The sequence below is a fragment of the Chiloscyllium punctatum genome, chromosome 25 (assembly GCF_047496795.1).
Source record: "Chiloscyllium punctatum isolate Juve2018m chromosome 25, sChiPun1.3, whole genome shotgun sequence".
Taxonomy (NCBI): Eukaryota; Metazoa; Chordata; class Chondrichthyes; order Orectolobiformes; family Hemiscylliidae; genus Chiloscyllium; species Chiloscyllium punctatum.
The window spans coordinates 43,413,330-43,433,082 of NC_092763.1; the positions used below are offsets into that span (position 1 = coordinate 43,413,330).

The 19,753-nt window shown below is 40.0% G+C and overlaps 1 protein-coding gene across 1 annotated transcript in view; it reads left to right on the forward strand.

The window, feature by feature from the left end:
- Positions 1–19,753, forward strand: part of fhdc2 (FH2 domain containing 2) — an 88,652-nt gene that overhangs the window by 66,870 nt on the left and 2,029 nt on the right. The window contains exons 9-11 of the mRNA XM_072595158.1: positions 3,139–3,209; positions 7,550–7,667; positions 15,954–16,115. Of these exons, the coding sequence (XP_072451259.1) occupies positions 3,139–3,209; positions 7,550–7,667; positions 15,954–16,115 (351 nt within the window). The remainder of the gene's footprint in view (positions 1–3,138; positions 3,210–7,549; positions 7,668–15,953; positions 16,116–19,753) is intronic.

Sequence of the window (19,753 nt, forward strand, 5' to 3'; positions counted from 1 at the left end):
GTGGGCCGTAGTCAGTCCCGCAGGCCCATTTCAATTAGTCAGGAATTCATAATAAGTCAGTTGGGGTGCTGCACAGAAATCAGTCAGGGCTGTCTTTCCACGTTGGCTAGAGGTTACATCATGGTCAGTCCAGGGATTCAGTTCACTGACAGTCAAGTGGGGAGTATCAGGGGCCACTGCTGTATCGGGGATACGAGGGAAGTCAACTGTGAGGATTGGAGATAGCATGCTGGGGATGAAGAGGGCATAATAATAGTTAAGAGACCCAATCTACACATAAGTGACTGAAACTGTGGGTGTACCAGAGTCCAGAATTACAGGCATGGCCAAATTGTAAAAGGTTGTGCCACTGAGGGAGATTATAGTTTGAGAGGGGCAAAGCCACAGAAGAGTTTGAAAACAAGAATGAGAATTTTAAAATCAAAATATTGACTCCTAGTACAGGTATATATATGTATATTCCCTACAGTGTAAAAACAGGCCCTTCAGCCCAACAAGTCCACACCGACCCTCCAAAGAGTAACCCACCCAGACCCATTTTCCTCTGACTAATGCACCTAACACTATGGGCAATTTAGCATGGCCAATTCACCTAACCTGCACATCTTTGGATTGTGGGAGGAAACTGGAGCACCCAGAGGAAACCCACACAGATACAGGGAGAATGTGCAAACTCCACACAGACAGTCGCCTGAGGCTGGAATCAAACTTGGGAACCTGGCGCTGTGAGGCAGCAGTGCTAACCACTGAGCCACCGTGATGTGCAAGTATATAAAAGTGGGAGATGATAGAATGTGGGAGTGCAATGGGTACTGTGGGCGGTGGTCATAACAGCAATCCTGTAACCTGGGATATTTCTTCCTCAATCAGCTACAGAATCATGCCAGTGTTATTTAATTATTTATTCATGGTATGTGTCTGTCATTGGCTGGGCTAACATTGATTGCCCATTTGTAGTTGCCCTTGAAAATGTAGTGCTGAGCTGCTTTCTCAACCTCTGCAGTCCATGTGCTATCGGTACTCACAATGCCATTGTGGAGGGGATTCCAGGATTTTGATCCAGGATTGTGCCATGGTTATTCTTACAGTACTATCATGGACAGACACATCTGTGGCAGACAGATTGATTGGAATGAGGTCATGTATGTTTTTCCCTCTTGTTAGTTCCCTCACCACCTGCCACACAGCCAGTCTAGTAGCTGTGTCCTTCAGGACCCAACCAGCTCGATCAGTTGTGTTGCTGCCACGTCCAACGCCTGCTAATGGACATTGAAATCCTCCACCCAGACTACATTCTGCACCCTTGCTACCCTCAGTCCTTCCTCCAGTTGGTGTTCAACATCCTTATCTCTGGAGTCCACCAAATAAAGCTTCCATGATTCTTTAATTATTTGGTGTATATATGGAATTAAATATTCTCAAATAAATCATTAAATAATTGCCATAAAATGTTCATCTGAATAAAATGGGCTTCCCTGTATATAACATACAGAGGAACTGGCTATGATTGGAGCTGGAAGGTGGAATATGGAGCAGAGCAATGCTACAAAGCATTGGGAAGCTTGTGAGTAAGTCTCAAAACATTTATGTGCCTTACAGTTTAACTTGGAAATGATTCCAAATGTCATACTCAGATGCAACCACCAGATTTGACAAAATTGTGACATATTGTGCGAAATGGAGTGCATACTAAATGCAGTACTGTACTTGTAACATTCACATTGTGGTACTGCTGGATTCTGAAAGATACAGAAAAAAACTGAAACACTGTTGCTCAAAAATGCATGTATTTTAAACTTGTTAAACCTAAATCCTATTCCAGTTCCAGGAAAAATTGCTAGAAGTCAAACAGAGAAGTGTGTCAGTTAGGTGAGGAAACAATTCAGAAGTGTAAAAAGGCATGTGAGCATGTTTATTTGGAACACTGACAACTTTTAATCTGTATAAATTTATGTCAGTGAACTTCTTAATTGGCTATATTGGGAATATTTTATAGACTTTGCATCTATCAATAAAAATAATTTATTGCCCTCCCAACGATATTCAATTGCAGCTAAAACTGACAAAAAAACTCATAATTGACCAAAATCAGTTGTCATCAGTTGACCAAAATCATGTCTTGCTCATGCTGAAGAAATATGCTTTAAAGTTTGAACTGTGCTATTGCAGGATGTTATCATAAATACATGACCCTTTTTCTGAAATTATTTACAGTGCTGGGCACTCGGAAAGACTTCCGTGAAAGTTCATGTCATTTGGCAATGTTTAGCTGTGGAATAGTTCTCCAAAAATAATATTTTTCAATTTTCCACATTATTTTATGAAATAGAAAAAAAATCTCTGGAAGCATTGTCATCCAAGTGGCCACTTTTCTCTCCTTGTTGTTACAGGTCTTTTTGTTTATATTTTTAAATTCCCCTTGATGATGCATAAACTTGATTGACTTTAACATCTAATTGAAAGGTTTCCTTTTTCAGAATGTTAGGTTAAGACCTGAGAATTTAAAGGCTTTGTAGTAATGATATATTATTGGTATTGTTAGCACCTATCATAAATAATTTACACTTCACAAGTTAGGCATTTTTGTCTCCTCAAGTGGCATTTAACAGAGTTGACAATAAACTTTAAAATTTAAGTTTGGTGTTTTTTGCCCTACATACCCCAATGACAAGTGTTATCAGGCTTTGCTTTCATGGCATCTCACCTTCCGTTGCCGCTACAATATTCCTCCACACTTAGTTCTTAATGCAGGCTTTCCTATCCTCAATCCCATACTATAATCCAAATATTGATGATGATAAATTAATCCATGTCAGAGAAAAAGACTCCTTATACATATGTGATAAAATACATAACCTACCAATTATTTTTAAGAGCAATAATCCAAGTAATGTCTCGTAAGCAGCTACTAGATTTTACATGATATAGCAAATCTGAAATGACAACCTTTTATTAGATTTGAATATCATTTGTCTCCAATTATTAATTTACTGATTAACTTTATGAGCACTTTATGTGTGGCATTTTTCTGAAGGAATGTGCCGTTTGGTCACTGGTACATTTGAGATTTGTCCTGGAGTAAACCTGTTACAACTAATTTATTTAACTAGCTGAAACTACTATTTATTTTATTAATAGGAAGCAGAAAAAATGGACCAAAAGCTTCTTTCCTTCCCAGATAAACTAGAACACATTGGAGCAGCTGCCAGGTAGGATAATATGATTTCTCCCATTCTATCCTGTACAAAGTTCTACAAATATGACATCAGTCTTAATTACTACGTACTTGCAAACATCTGTCTATGCCAACATATATTTTAACAGTTATTAGTTATCTTCAAGACTGTAAAGGGCGTTTTATTCCTACTTTACAGTAAGAAAGACTTTACTTTTATTAACAACAAATGGGCTTTTATGTGAATATGAATGGTATGCATGCTGTTTGTTGTATCACACAATGTGTTGCCGTCATGACAAGATTTCAGGAAAATATCACAATTGTTGTCTGCTTTAGATATTCAGGGATGTAGCATAACAGCATTTTCTCCAAGTTTCTTCAGAGCAACTCTAAGAACAAGTTCACTGCAACAAACTGAATGGTCACAGCACAGAAGGAGGTGTTTCAGCCCAGTCAGTCCTCACTGATTGTTGGCAACAACAATTCAATTAACCTTACTTCACTGCCATTTTCATGTACACCTGCAAATTATTTGTCTTCAGCTGCTTATTAACTTTCTCTTTGAAAAGCATAATTAATTATGTCACCACTACCCTCGGGGTAGTATTCCCAGATCCTAACCACTCACTATGTTAAAAAAAAGTTTCTGAAAGTCATAGAGCACAGAGCTCTATTAGTTTCAGTCTCTCCCTATAGCTCAAACTTTCCAACCCTGAGAACATCCTTGTATATCATTTTTGAACTCTTTCAGGTTTCACAACATCCTCCCTCAAGCAGAGATACCAGAACTGAATGCAGTATTCCAAAAGTTGCCTAACCAATGTCCTGTATAGCTGCACCATGTCCTCCAAACTCCGAGACTCAATGCACTGACCAATAGTTTCTCTCTATCTACTCTGTCTAGTTTTCTTAAAATATGGAAAGCCTCTGATATGGATTTCCTCTCATCCTTCAGCATGGAGAACAGCTCCAGCTTCTCCAATCTATCCCCATATCTGAAATCCATTGCCAGTAAAATTATTGTCCTAATTCTCTGAAGCCTTCAAGTCTTTCTTAAAGCATGCTGCCCAACATTTCACAGTATATTTCAAGAAAGTTCAAATTAGTTGATCATAATGATTCATTATAACTTCTTCATTCTTGAATGCAATGCTTATAAAATCATAGTCATAAGATTTTATAGCACGGAAACAGACCCTTTGGTCTAACTCATCAATGCCGACCAGATATCCGAAATTAATGCAGTCCCATTTGCCAGCATTTGGCCCATATCCCTCTAAACCCTTGCTATTCGTGTACCCATCATGATGCTTTTAAATGTTGTAATTGTACTGGTCTCCACTATTTCCACTGGCAGCTAATTCCAGACAGGCACCACCCTCTGCATGAAAAAGCTGCCCCTTAGGCCCCTTTTACATCATATTTCCCCTCTCAGCTTAAACCTATGCCCTCCAGTTTTGAACTCACCTACCCTGGCTATTCACCCTATCTATGCCCTTCATGATTTTATAAACCTCTGTAAGGTCACCCCTTAGCCTCCAATGCTCCAGGAAAATAGCCCCAGCCAAATTAGCTTCTCCCTATTGCTCAAATCCTCCAATCCTGGAAACATCCTTGGAAATCTTTTTGACACACTGTCAAGTTTAACAACATCTTTCTGACAGCAGGGAGACCAGAACTGAATGTACTATTCCAAAAGTGACCTAACAAATGTCCTGCATAGCCACAACTCCTCTACTCAATGCACTGACCAATAAAGGAAAGCATATCAAACACCTTCTTCACTATCCTGTCGACCTGCAACTCCACCTTCAAGGAACTATGAACCTGCATCCCAATGTCTCTTGCTTGGCAACACTCCCAGGAACCTAAGTGTGGTTTACCTTACGAAAATACACAGCTGATATTTAGCTAAATTAAACTCCATTTGCCATTCTTCAAGCCATTGGCTTATCTGATCAAGGTATATTTGTCCTCTGAGATAACCTTTATCACTGTCCACTACATCAAAAATTTTCATGTCATCCACAAACGAACTGATCATTCCTCCTATATTCACATCCAAATCATCTGCATGTTTGTCAAAAAGCAGTGGACTGAGCACCAATCCTTATATTGTAAAGCCTAAGATCTGTATACTCTTATTAACCATTTTCTTAGTCTTCAACAGTCCACATATAACCCGGGTCTTTCAGCTTTTACATCCCTTTTAGGATTATACCTTGTAGTTTACATTGACTCTCTTTATTCCCCCTTATATACCAAAACGTATCACCTGACATTTCTCTGTGTTAAATTTCATTTGCCACATGCCCTTCTACTGGCTTTTCAAATTCCTCTTAATGAAAGTTTAGAGTCACAGAGATGTACAGCATGGTAACATACCCTTCAGTCCATCCCGTCCATGCCAACCAGATATTCCAACCCAATCTAGTCCCACCTGCCAGCACCCGGCCCATATCCCTCCAAACCCTTCCTATTCATTTACCCACCCAAATGCCTTTTAAATGTTGCAATTGTACCAGCCTCCACCACATCCTCTGGCAGCTCATTCCATACATATACCACCCTTGCTTGAAAAGGTTGCCCCTTAGGTCCCTTATATATCTTTCCCCTCTCACCCTAAACCTATGCCCTCTAGTTCTGGACTCCCTGACCCCAGGGAAAAGACTTTGTCTATTTATCCTACCCATGCCCCTCATAATTTTGTAAACCTCTATAAGGTCACCCCTCAGCCTCCAACGGTCCAGGATAAACAGCCCCAGCCTGTTCAGCCTCTCCCTGTAGCTCAAATCCTCCAAACCTGGCAACATCCTTGTAAATCTTTTCTGAACCCTTTCAAGTTTCACATCTTTCCAAAAGAAAGGAGACCAGAATTGCGCACAATATTCCAATAGTGGCCTAACCAATGTCCTGTACAGCTGCAACATGACCTCCCAATTCCTGTACTCAATACTCTGACCAATAAAAGAAAGCATACCAAACGCCTTCTTCACTTTCCTATCTACCTGCGACTCCACTTTCACGGGGGCTATGAACCTGCACTCCAAGGTCTCTTTGTTCAGCAACACTCCCTATGAACTTACCATTAAGTGTATAAGTCCTGCTAAGATTTGCTTTCCCAAAATGCAGCACCTCGCATTTATCTGAATTAAACTCCATCTGCCACTTCTCAGCCCATTGGCCCATCTGATCAAGATCCTGTTTTCATCTGAGGTAACCTTCTTCGCTGTCCATTACACCTCCAATTTTGGTGTTATCTGTAAACTTACTAACTGTAGCTCTTATGCTCACATCCAAATCATTTATGTAAATGACAAAAAGTAGAGGACCCAGCACCGATCCTTGTGGCACTCCATTGGTCACAGGCCTCCAGTCTGAAAAACAACCCTCCACCACCACCCTCTGTCTTCTACCTTTGAGCCAGTTCTGTATCCAAATGGCTAGTTTTCCTTGTATTCTGTGAGTTCTAACCTTGCTAACCAGTCTCCCATGGAGAACCTTGTCGAACGCCTTACTGAAGTCCATATAGATCATATCTACTGCTCTGCCCTCATCAATCCTCTTTGTTACTTCTTCAAAAAACTCAATCAAGTTTGAGAGACATAATTTCCCACGCTTCCACTTCGGCATTCACAATACTTTGAAATTTATTATTATGTATAAATTAATTTATGTCAAGAAATGCAATGGTCCTAATGCTGACCCCTGGAGAACCTCATGGACCTTCTCTAGCTCTATTTTTTGTCTCTAAGTGCAATCTTGTTGATAAAATGGATTTTAATCAGTGTTCTGGTTCAATTTGACCATCCGTTATGCTAAGTCATGCAGTTCACAGTTTGATTTATTAATTTTTACAATTATGCTGGATTAAGAAGCATTAAATAATCCCCATTGCAGGAGTATAATGATTCACCATTGGTTCCAACGATCTGCTTTAATGAAATTATATGCCCATATTTTAAAAAAAGCTTCTCTACATTTTTAGTGCTCATTAAATAAAAAAAAGAGGAAACTACAGCCATAAGTTATGACTATGAATTCCATAAAGTGATTATCGGGATGAAAGGAACGAAGAAGATCATTTATATCCAGGTTTGAACTGGTTTGGTGATTGCAGAGATGATTATTGAGGTGATGTAACTGGTTAGCTGTCAAAACTGACTAAAATCTGAAGCTCTGTAAAACACTTGTGTTTTAAAAGATATGATGGTACAATTTAAATGATAATTACTATGTAGATATTTAATATAGTCTTTGACTGAAATATACTACAGGATTGATTGACATGATGCATTGCACCATTAAAGTTTGGATCGAAGGAGAATCAATGACATTCATCAACTAATTTCTGACTTTTTGGTCTCTCAGGTTATCTGAAGATGGTATACAGGAGGAACTAAATAAGCTGTCAGAAAGAGTTGCCTCTCTGCAGACAGATTTAAATGAAGATCCAGAGCTTGAAGCACAGATAGCTCCCTTTCTACAAGTAAGATTGGTTAAGGATTTTAATGCAACCTGATATAAATGCTATAGCTGTACCACTCATTCCCATAACGATTGTTGATCTTGAAAACAGAAGATAGTTCAAATTGGAGAGCACAGATGCCTCCTTTCCAAAGAGTTGATAACTCTGATATGTAATGAATAAAACATTTAAGATTATGAAGGTGTTACCTTCGGCAGAGAGACGCACTTCTGTGTTTGCTATCCTTTCTCGGTTCTATTGTGTTTATATTTGAACAGAATCTGAAGACATTCTTGAGTCTGTAAGCAATCCATGTTCACAAGTTCATTTCTGCCATTAAATTCAACAGCATAACAATTTCAACCTGTTCTAATGGGTCTGAGAGATCTGTGACAATTTGGACACAGATTCTGGACAAGTATTACCCAGTTATATAGTTATGGATTTTCTTTTTGTCTTGCATTTGTTCTTGGCATGTAGCCTGTATTCATTGCTAATCCTTACCTTCAGACCATTAAAAATCAACCAATTTACTGTGAGAAAGTAATGTTATTGAAATAACTCCACAGAGGCCAGTATCCTGTCACCAAGTCATCCTTCATTTACGTGTGGAGAGTTCTTGACACTGATCCAGCTTCCTCAGAGCCAGCTCTGAGTGAACAGAGCCTCTGACACTCGTTTTTATTTTTTTCCTGTTTATAACTTTTTTTATTAAACAAATTACAAAACAGTTAAAAAAAAGTTAACATTTACAGCTGTATACAACAGCAATTTTACAAGGGAGAGGAGCAGCAAAGCCAGGCCCCAAACCCTACTGTTCAACCAGTTTACAGAGAGATGAGGACAAACGTCAAATCTCAGTTTCACATATGACAAGACAGCGACAATGACATTTGTATATAAAAAGCTAATCCAGTTACATAAAAAAATGCATACAATACAGACCCAGCAAGCCCCCGTCCCTCCCACCTTCCGACCATTCTAAGGCAGCCCGCCCCTAAGGACCTTCCAGCTCTTGGTCCACCTCATGCCCCTTCCGGTTCAGTCCGCCCTGACACACCTTTCAGCCACCTCTAGGACAGCATGCCCCTGTACCCGCCCGGGGTGACAGCAATCAGGATGGCCTACCCACCTTCTGGCTTCACTAACCACCCTCAGCACCTTTTGTCCACCTCTGGGGCAGCCCGCCCCGGTACCTGCCCAGGGTTACAGCGCTGAGGACAGTTACCCGCCTTCTGGCTACTTGTTTTTATATCTGTCAGCCAAGGCTCCCTGATTGGACCAGATTAATAGCCCCAATCAGGGAATTCATATTCTATGAGGTCCATCTGGCTGACCTCATTACATGCACTGCAACCCATCCAGGACATAGGCTAGTTCTAGATTTTTTATAGCTCCTCCTGGGGAATTTTAGCATTGGGTCTGTTTCCTCCAGCTCTGCCTCTAACACGGTAATGTGTAATACACAGTAGTTCGCCTCCTGTGCCTAAAGTGTCTCAGGAGAAATTCATTCTCCTCTTCAGGTGGCAAAGACATCGAGGCAGCAACATCCGCTGTGTCCATTTCAGATTCCGAAATGCCTTCAACACTTTATGGAGAGGGAATGCCCATAGGTTCTGGGACAATCGGAAAGGCAGTCAAGGAGCCAAGCATGTTCTGAACATTTGCAACTTTAAGGTGGTCCACATGTTTGTTCAGGACATGGCATCTACTTGAACTTTATACATTGCTGGACCTGACCTCATGTTGACGTCTTATCGATTCAGGGTCATTCCCATAGTTCCTACAACAAGCTTCATCACCTCAAGTAAGCTGTCTCCCTTAGTGGAGTCTAGTGTTTGGCATTGGAGTACCTGATGCATTTTCGCCACCCCCTCAGGTCTGGGAAGATCAGATATAACCTGATGTGGAGTCTTCTCCCCTTTAGCAACTCTGCTGGAACTGTCCCTGTAGTTGCATGAGGGTAGTCCTATGACCAAATAGGAACTGGAACAGATTGGCATCTAGTGAAAGGGTAGGCTGTTTTTTTAAGCCTGCTTTCAAAGTTTGAACTGCTGTTTCTGCCAGCCCCCAAGCTTCCTCTAAATCTAAGATGCTATCAGTTTTATTTGACAATTCAAGAACCAGGAGAATTGTATCAGGATTTTTGACGAGACGAAGACACCTGGCAGAGGCATGTGACTTTGGTTTAACCCTTAATGAAATGCTGAGAGACTGTTTAGCATGGGGAATTAATGATGTGACCATGCAGAGGTGCCTACTAAATGAAGCCCAACTGGACTTCAAACAGGCATTACAACTGGCTTTATTGTTGGAAAATGCAGCAAGTAGAGCTTATGAGTTGCAGGGTATTCTGATGCAAATGGACAACCTTGCCAGTCTGACTGAGCTTGGGGAATACCACTTGAGTGAAGGCAATTGCATAGTCTCAATCAGGACATATCCTGAACAGAGGAACTCTACATCAGCACACTACAAAACCCAAAGCAAAACCAAACCTTGGCCAAACGGTTAAAATTTGCTTCAGAAATCAGGCTGGCAAGCCATTGTAGTTGCTGCTGGTGTCTGGACCCGAGACAGCAAAAACGTCCCACTAGACCTAAATTGAGTAAGAGAACTCTCAGGCTTCTGAAGTGCTTCTTTCAGCAATGTTGATGGCCTCTCTGCCCTTGGTGAGTGCCAATTTGTTTCTGGTGGACAGTGGGATAGCGTTTTGGATGCTTGGGCCATAAATGTTTTGACTTTGCTGATAAATTCACACATGTAACGGCTGCTAGCTGATTTGCTGGATTTCCAGCATTCTTTCCAGCCAGCCCCATTCTTTAGGTCACAGATTTTGTATTGGACATGGGGCTTAATTTGTTTGTAGATCTGCTTTCTTTCCCTCAATTAAGTATTGGTAGTGTTTCCAGTTCAGGAATGCCTTACATTTGTGATTTAGTAAATCCAAGATCTCCTGGCAGTTCTGGCCAAATCAGTCTTGATGTTTCCTAGTGGAGAACAAATTGTTTTCTCACAATGATTGAAGTGTGAGTGAGGAAGTACTTTGGGGCCAGTGATGATAATTCTGTTAGTTTCAAGATAGTTATGGAAAAGGATAGACCTTATCTAAAAGTTAAAGATAAAAATTGAAGTAAGGTCAATTTTGACAGTATTAAGCAAGTACTTTCAAAAACTGATTGGGAGAGGACAGTTCAAAAGTGAGATGCCTTCAAAAACGAGATAATGAGAGTCCAGAGGCAATATGTTCCTATTAATGTGAAAGGCAAGGCTAGTAGGTGTAGGGAATGCAAGATGGCTTGAGAAATTGAGGCTCTGGTCAAGAAAAAGGAGGTAGACAGCAGGTATGGACAGCTGGGATTGTGAATCTCTCGGAGTATAAGGGCAGTAGGAGTACGCTCCAAAGGGAACTCAGGAAGGCAAAAAGGGAACATGAGACATATTTGGCAAATAGGGTTAAGGAGAATCCTAAGAGATTCTACAAGTACGTTAAGGGCAAAACAGTCAGTAGGGAGAGAATAAGGCCCCTTAAAGATCAGCAAGGCCATCCATGTGTAGAACCGCAAAAAATGTGTGAGATATTAAATAAGTATTTTGTGTCAGTATTTATTGTGGAGAAGCATAAGGAAGCAAGAGAACTTGGAGGAAAACATTAGCGTTATCTTGAAAAGCTTCCATATTACAAAGCCGGAGGTACTGGATGTCTCAAGACACAAAGGTGGATAAATCCTTGAGACCTGATCAGGTGTATCCTCAAACTTTGTGGGAAGCTAGGAAAATGATTACTGGGCCCCTCGCTGAGATATTTGTATCATTGATAGCCACGGTTGAGGTGCTGGAAGATGGAGGGTGGCTGAGATGGTGCCATTATTGAAGAAAGATGGTAAGAAAAAGTCAGGGAACTATAGACGGGTGAGTCTGATGTCAGTGGTGGGTAAGTTGTTGGAGGAGATTCTAAGAGACTGGATTTAAATGTATCTGGAAAGGCAAGGTCTGAATAGGGATAGTCAGTGTGGCTTTGTGTGTGGAAAATTGTGTCTCGCTAACTTGATTGAGTTTTTTTGAAGAAGTGACAAAGAAAACTGATGAAGCCAGAGCTGTGAATATTGTCTATATGGACTTCAGCAAGGCATTTGATAAGGTTCCACATGATTAGATGTTTAGCAAGATTAGGTCACATAGAATCCAGGGAGAGCTAGCCATTTAGATACAAAATTGGTTTGAAGGTGGGTGGTAGTGGAGGGTTGTTCTTCAGATGGGAGGCCTGTGACCAGCATTGTGCCACAGGATCGTTGCTGGGTTTTCTGCTTATTGTCATTTATATAAATGATTTGGATACAAATGTAGGAGAAATGGTTCGCAAGTTTGCAGATTATACCTAAATTGATGGCGTAGTGGATAATGAAGAAGGTTATCTCAGAGGACAAATGGACTTAATCAGATGGGCCAATGGGCTGAGGAGTGGCAAATGGAGATTAATTTAGATAAATGTGAGGTGCTGCATTTTGGCAAGGCAAGTCAGGATTTATACACTTAATGGTAGGGTCCTGGGGAATGTTGCCAAAGAGACCTTGGAGTACAGGTGCATAGTTCCTTGAAGATGGAATCACAGGTAGACAGGGTAGTGAAGAAGGTATTTAGTATGTTTGCCTTTAGTAGTCAACATATGGATGATAGGAGTTGGGATGTCATGTTGTGACTGTACAGGACATTGGTTGGGCCACTTTTGGAATGCAGCATTTAATTCTGGTCTCCCTCCTATCAGACAGATGTTGTTAAACTTGAAAGGGTTCAAAACAGATTAATAAGGATGTTTCCAGAGTTGGAGGATTTGAACTCTTGCAAGAGGCTAATTAGGCTGGGGCTATTTTCCCTGGAGTACTGGAGGCTGAGAGGTGACCTTATAGAGGTTTATAAAATCATGAAGGGCATGGATAGGGTGTGTAGCTGAAGTATTTTTCCAGAGTAGGTGAGTCCAAAACTTGAGGGCATAGGTTTGAGGTGTGAAGGAAAAAATTTAAAAGGGACTTACAGGGCGACTTTTTCACGCAGAAGGTGGTGCCTGTCTGGAATGAGCTGCCAGTGTAAGTGGTGCAGGATGGTACAATTACAGCATTTAAAATGCATCTGGATGGGTACATGAATAGAAAAGATTTAAAGGGGTATGGGCCAAATGCTGGCAAATGGGACTAGATTAATTTAGGATATATGGTTGGCATAGACAAGTTGGACCGAAGATGCTGTTTATATGCTGTACAACTCTGTGACTCTATAATTGCTGCTTATTACAGATTTAAAAACAGACAAAACACCATAAGCATTCTGTGGTTCCTGTTTGTTTATTATCATCAAGTTGGCTGTGAGGCACTGATTGTGTAGGTTTTTCTTCACAATCCTTGAGTCCCAAGGCGTTTGGTATGCTTTCTTTTATTGGTCAGAGTATTGAGTACAGGAGTTGGGAAGTCGTGTTGCGGCTGTACAGGACATTGGTTAGGCCACAGTTGGAATATTGCGTGCAATTCAGGTCTCCTTCCTATCGGAAAGATGTTGTGAAACTTGAAAGGGTTCAGAAAAGATTTACAAGTATGTTGCCAGGGTTGGAGGATTTGAGCTATGTGGAGAGGCTGAACAGGCTGGGCTTGTATTCCCCTGGAGCATCGGAGGCTGAGGGGTGACCTTATAGAGGTTTACAAAATTATGAGGGGCATGGATAGGGTAAATAGGCAAAGTCTTTTTCCTGGGGTGGGGGAGTCTAGAACTAGAGGCCATAGGTTTAGGGTGAGAGGGGAAAGATATAAAAGAGACCTAAGGGGCAACTTTTTCACACAGAGGGTGGTATGGGTATGGAATGAGCTGCCAGAGGAAGTGGTGGAGGCTGGTACAATTGCAACATTTAAGAGGCATTTGGATGGGTATATGAATTGGAGGGATATGGGCCAGGTGCTGGCAGGTGGGACTAGATTGGGTTGGGATATCTGATCGGCATGGACGGGATGGACCGAAGGGTCTGTTTCCATGCTGTACATCTCTATGACTCTATGAGTCATTGATATTGAATTTCATGAGGCAATGTTTCTCATATTGCTGTTGAGGCATGATGCTGCTGGGGTCGTACAGAGTGTCCTGATGTTCTCAGGTCCTAAGTTTTATTTTGAGGGTGGAACATGTCTGTCTATGGACTGTTTTAATGTGGGTTGGTGGTTGCACACTAACTACCACATCATCCTGGCAAAGTAAATGCAGAAATAGCCAAAATGATTCGAGACATATTCTATTGCTCCTAACTTCAACCATCCGCGTATTTTGTAATCCTACTTGCTTGCAGGCCCTATACCTGTGGAGTTTCTCATTCTCTGATTTCTTTGTTCAATCTCTGTCTATTTCTCTCTGTCTTTCTTCTCTCACTCTTTCGCTTAAATTCAAGTTGTTGTATCTTAAGTATTGCTGTATATTACTCTACTTGTGATTAAATTTGACTCTTTTTTGTGTCATTCAAAAGAGATGAGGCTGTTGTGGATGGAGGGAATCAGTGTAGAATAGGACAGTCGAGAACTCAGTTCACAAATGAGTAACAAAAGGCAATTGTGCTCACTTAGTTTACTTATTAAGGATAAACCTTACCATCGCTCTCCCGTAGCCTCTGTTTATTCTTCAAATAATTCCAGGGTTCTTGCCATCATTCATTTGTCCAGAAGTTCATTCAGTTTTTTCTTAACACTTTATATGGAATATCTCTTTTCTAATTTGGATTTACATTGCTGAGTCCTCCTTCGACAAATTAATTTCAGACAATATTTCCAACTCATCTTCTCAATTCCCTTGAGTATTCTATATATTTCTCAAAGATCTATTGATAGAAATTTTGTTGTGGGTCATGCCTGATGATCAGCTTTATTGCCATCAATGGAATGAACCATCAGGAGTTGTGTGCAGCAACACCTATTCGGACACAATCCATTTTGTACCTCTACTCTCAGAATCCTCCTTTTAAGGCTGAAAAGCCTACGTTTCTTTATTATTTCCTCATAATTCAAGCTTTTGTTCAAACACCGAAATTACTGGTGAAACTCAGCAGGTCTGACAGCATCTGTGAAGAAAAATCAGAGTTATTGTTTCATGTCCAGTGAACATTTATCAGAACTGTTGATAGCTAGGAAGTGATAGTATTTATTACTTATGCTGATGATGACGGATGTGAGGATGGTGGAGGAGTGAGCAGATAGGTGAAAACAAAGCCAAGAGAAAGATAGAGGCAAAAAAAAGTGGGCAGACAAGGGGATTATTGATAGTAAGCTAGGGAAGAAAAGAAGCTAGATATGTGATAATGGAGGCTATGAGTAGATGAAAATGGGTTGACTGCATTCAAAATAGTGCATATCATGACAGGACCTGGGGTGTGGGGGTAGGTAAGGGACATGGAAAAAGGTGGTCATGCTCTAAAATTGTTAAACACAATATTGAGTCCTGAAGGCTATAGGGTTCCCAAGCAGAAGATTAGGTTTTGTTCCTTCAGCTTGAATTGAGCTTTGCTGAAGCACTATTGCAGGCCCGAGATAGAAATATTGGCATAGGAGCAAAGTGGTGCATTGAATTTGGCAGGCAACTGAAGCAATACAATGCTTTGATTAATGGATTTAGGAAGATAAACATTGGAACAGGAGTAGGCCATTCAGCCTGTCTTGCCTTTCCCATCACTTAATATATGATCATGGCGAATCACACATTGCATTTCCTTTTACTCACTCCATACCCATTACCCTGAACAGCACTGGCAATCAAAATCTATCAATCTCTACTTTAAACATACTCAGAGACTGAACCTCCACAGCCCTCTGTGGTAAAGAATTCCAAAAGCTCACAATCCTATAAGTAAAATAACTTCTCCTCATCTTGGACTTAAGTGGCATCTCCTTTATTTTAAATTTTGCCTTCTGTTTTTCGACTCCACCCTTGTTAGTTTTTCATTTTCATTCAGGTGATTGAATGACTTTTAATTGTCTGAGTGCTGTAAAAAAAAAGTTTAACTCTAATTGAATTGATTTTGAGTGAGTTAAGATTGGGATAATGCATAATTCTCAAGTTACTAATATTCCTCTGTAACTTCATCTTCAATAATCAAATTCCAACTTGTTTTATATTCGAATGCAGTCACTATACACTTAATGTATATTTGCTACAGGGGATAAGAAAGGATAGGCTCCAGTTAATGCATGAGTTCAAAATATTAAAAACTGTACTTTGCAAATAGTTAACATGTTGAAGTTTTGTGTTATGTTTTGTACATCTTTCATTTTCTTCCCATTATAGACTGCAAAGGAAAAACTGAAAGAAATATGGAAAACAATGGAATTCTTCCAAAGGATGAGACAGTCCTTGGTAGAATATTTCTGCGAAGACGAAAAGTTTAAGCTGGAGGAATATTGCACTGTTCTCAAAGGTTTCTGTGAAAAATTTCTCAAAGCAATTCAGGTAAAGCTAAGTATTTCAAATACTTTTGGGACAAGATTTAGTTTCTGGTGCAGTCTAGGCCAGACAATATTTATCATTAACAATATTCTTGAACACAAGTTTTTTTCTGTGAACTGAGACACCCCAGGATTACATGATGGCACCCTCCAAGCTTGGCCCTATTAGAATTTGTGCTGTCAGTAGGAGGATCATACTGTATTTGCATAAATCAGGTTGTTACAAGTGCCGTAATGGGCATTTCTCCAGCACTTACTTATCAAAATGACTTTATGACTCTATAATATCTGTTGGAACCTCCAGCAATCCCTCCCATTCATGAACAAGGATTTTTTGTTTTTAAAAATGTGTCTTTGGGGATCTACAGCATCCTTGTGGAGAGTTCTAATTCTGAGCCATCACTTGAGAGTAATGATCCATTTAGCTACATGTCCCTGAAAGGTCCTGCTGAGGTCATGTACAAATTGCCTTCTCTAGGATACTATAAACTGTATGCAAAAGAATAAAGTACAAAAGGATTTAAAAGATCACACATTTAAACAAAATCATTTGTCCACTAATTTATAAATAAGATACTTTGACAGTTTTCTCCTTTGGTTGTCACTTGCTTTGTAAACTGTGGATTGACATTCCACATGAGAAATGAGAAGATGCAGCAGAACGTCTTCCAATCCAACACAAAGAGATTTAGTCCCAACAACTTGATCTGATTGCATTGCCTTCCGGCACAGTTGATGTGGATGAATCTGGCTATGCTAGTATTTATTGCACATCTTTAACTGCTTTTGAGAATGTGATGATGATCTGCTTTCTAGAACCAAATGTAGGTAGACCAACAAAGTTGGGTTCTAGACTTTTGACTCCACGATAGTGATTAGTGCCAATGCTGGGGACTAATTACTGTTTAATGAACAAATGATCTTCCTTTGCCACACTAGTTTTAAAATTTTAGGATCTAAACTTGTACTGTACATAAAAAGAAAGCAGACCACAGTATGATTTTCCATGAGATAAAAATTGCCGACAAAGTATATTCGTGGTCTTGTACTTAACAGTATTGATTAAATTACTTTACCTTCTTCGTACTTCATAACTTTAATAGCTGGAGCCTGGAAATCACTGGTGATATTAACAAACACATGTAGGTATGGCATTGTTCCGTACACTATTTTAAAGTAGGCATTAAAATGTCTCTTTTTTAATGGGACATTGTCACTACCAACTAGATAATATAGAAGTTACATATAAGCATGCATATATATTCGTAATTCAGCTTGTTGGGCCTCATCTCACTTTTAACCTATATCATTGGTGCCTGTATGCACCACAACAGCTGGCTGTTCCCCCTTCCCCTCCAGAGTGTCCTGCAGCCGCTCCAAGACATCCTTGGCCCTTGCAACAGGCAGGCAATATTCACAGCTACAGAAAAACCTATCTATTCCCCTTACAGTTGAATCCCCTATCACTATAGCTCTGCCACTCTTTTTCCTCCCCTCCTGTGCAGTGCTATGAACCTGGCTGCTGCCGCCTTCCACTGGTGAGCCATCTCCCCAACGGTATCCAAAATGGTATGGCTGTTTTGGAGGTAGATGACCGTAGAGCCTCAAAACACAAAGGTTTCAAAAACTACTGTGATGAAGAGCCACAGACTGAGCCAGGGCTTCTAAGCAGTTGCGTCAACATTCATTTGTTCTCATGTCCACAACCGATCTTCTTCCAGTCAGCCCGACTCTATCCCTAGCCTATCTCCCTGATGTGAAATTTGGGTTTAATTATGCCCTTTAAAATGAGGCGTATCAGCCAAGATGGAAGATATCTCAACTCAAGCTATGCTTAATTAGGAGCAAAGATCTGCCCTGAATCCATGTTTTGCCAACTAGTCCTGTTCCCATATTTACAGATGAAAATCAATATATGGCAGTTTATGAGCCCCAAAACTCTTTCCCAAGTTTTGTTGCTACTACAATCTGGACTTCTATCTGCAGACAATTGATAAGAATTATACCAAGATAAATAATTCCTGCTCACAGTATGCAGTGAAGGAAAGTCGATTTAAAGAACAATACACTTTTTCTATAGGAGCTCTAAAATGGAGCTCAAGAACTGTAGAAGAGGTATAAGCCAAGAACAGAGAAGTAAAGGCTAAGCAACATTTTCCTTGAGAGTAGTTGGAAGTTGAGATTGATGTTTTTGGTGGTAGAGAAGGAAGAGCAGATCAGGATTAAGTGAATGCCAAGGGGAAAATAAAGTGCTAGCAATGACTTTAAGTGGGAAAGGATTCCATAGAATATAAGGGGTAGAGAAGAGAAACCAGGGTAACACAATAAACTGGCTGGAGAACCAGCATTAACTGGGTTTGTGGGGTGTTGGCATTAGGGGAGGGTGGGGAAACTGGGAAATAGGTTAGAACTAACATCAACTGTGGAGAGCTTGGACTTCACTATCAATTGCCTGGATAGGAAGAAAGAGGTCAATTTGTGCTTTGCAAGCAATTCTGGATATTCATTTACATTCGAAGTGTACCTAGCTACTTGAATTTGAACTTAAGGTTTCCAAATTTGAGGGGCATCTGGAGTCAGTACAAAACATCAAGAAGACTGAAAGTTTCCTGGACTACACACTTAAGGTGGCGAGTCACCACACAGGCAAAAGGAGTTCAGAATAGTAGGTAGACTGCCATCTGGAACAGTAGTAAGAGACAGCAGTGTAGGAATCTTTGGAGTGACATTTCTATGGCCCTTTAGTGGAATTTCAAAGTTACTAGTTTTGGGTTAACACTCATTGCCACCCACTGAAGCGAATAAAAATAGGAATATATTGTGGGATCGTGTTCAAATAACGACCAAAATCGGTGAGTGGTGAAAATAGTCTTTTTATTCTGCAACCGCAGTAGCACAAGTTCAAGGTGGCAATAGAATCCCGAAATACAGTTCTTATAATAACCTCTTTACATATAGTTCTTGTAAATATTAAAATTCCATTTCATTGATGTTACATTGTTTTATCTATAGTGCACAAGTTTGAGGGGCTTCTGTCCTGGGAGACAGGAGATGGGTTAAAATATGCTAAGTGCTGACTCCTGATAGGATTAAGACTGTCTGTCTGGTCTGCTTGCATAATTAGGAGGAGTTAGTCCTTTTGTCTTTTAAGTTAGTAAATGTTAGTAAAGAATACTAACCTTATATGCTCTAAATGAGTTAGAAATTGTACCTGTACTTAATAAAAGAATAAAGGATATTAAACTGATTACTGCAGCTGGGTTGTGAGATTTGTTTACTATTTGCTGGTGTGAGTTTCATTCATTTCATAAAATTTTACTTAAGCGCTGTTTGACAGTTAGGTTCTTAAAGAGATAACAGTCTAGTTAAAATGTATTTAACAAGTACATTCTTATTGGGGAAAATGTTTGGTGTTCTGTAATCTATTTATGTCTGAGCTATAGTTGATAAGGGTTGATTAATATTATAATTTTTCTGTAGCTTTGAATAGGTCATGGAGACATGATGGCAGGGGGCTTTGTTCTGAATAGGTTAGTAGTCTTGAGATTTATTCAGAAGTAGCTTTTGATGTAAATAGGGTTGAAGGTGTGAAGCAGCAGTAATCGGTTTGGAAGTATTGCTTTAATTTTAGTCTACCTTACA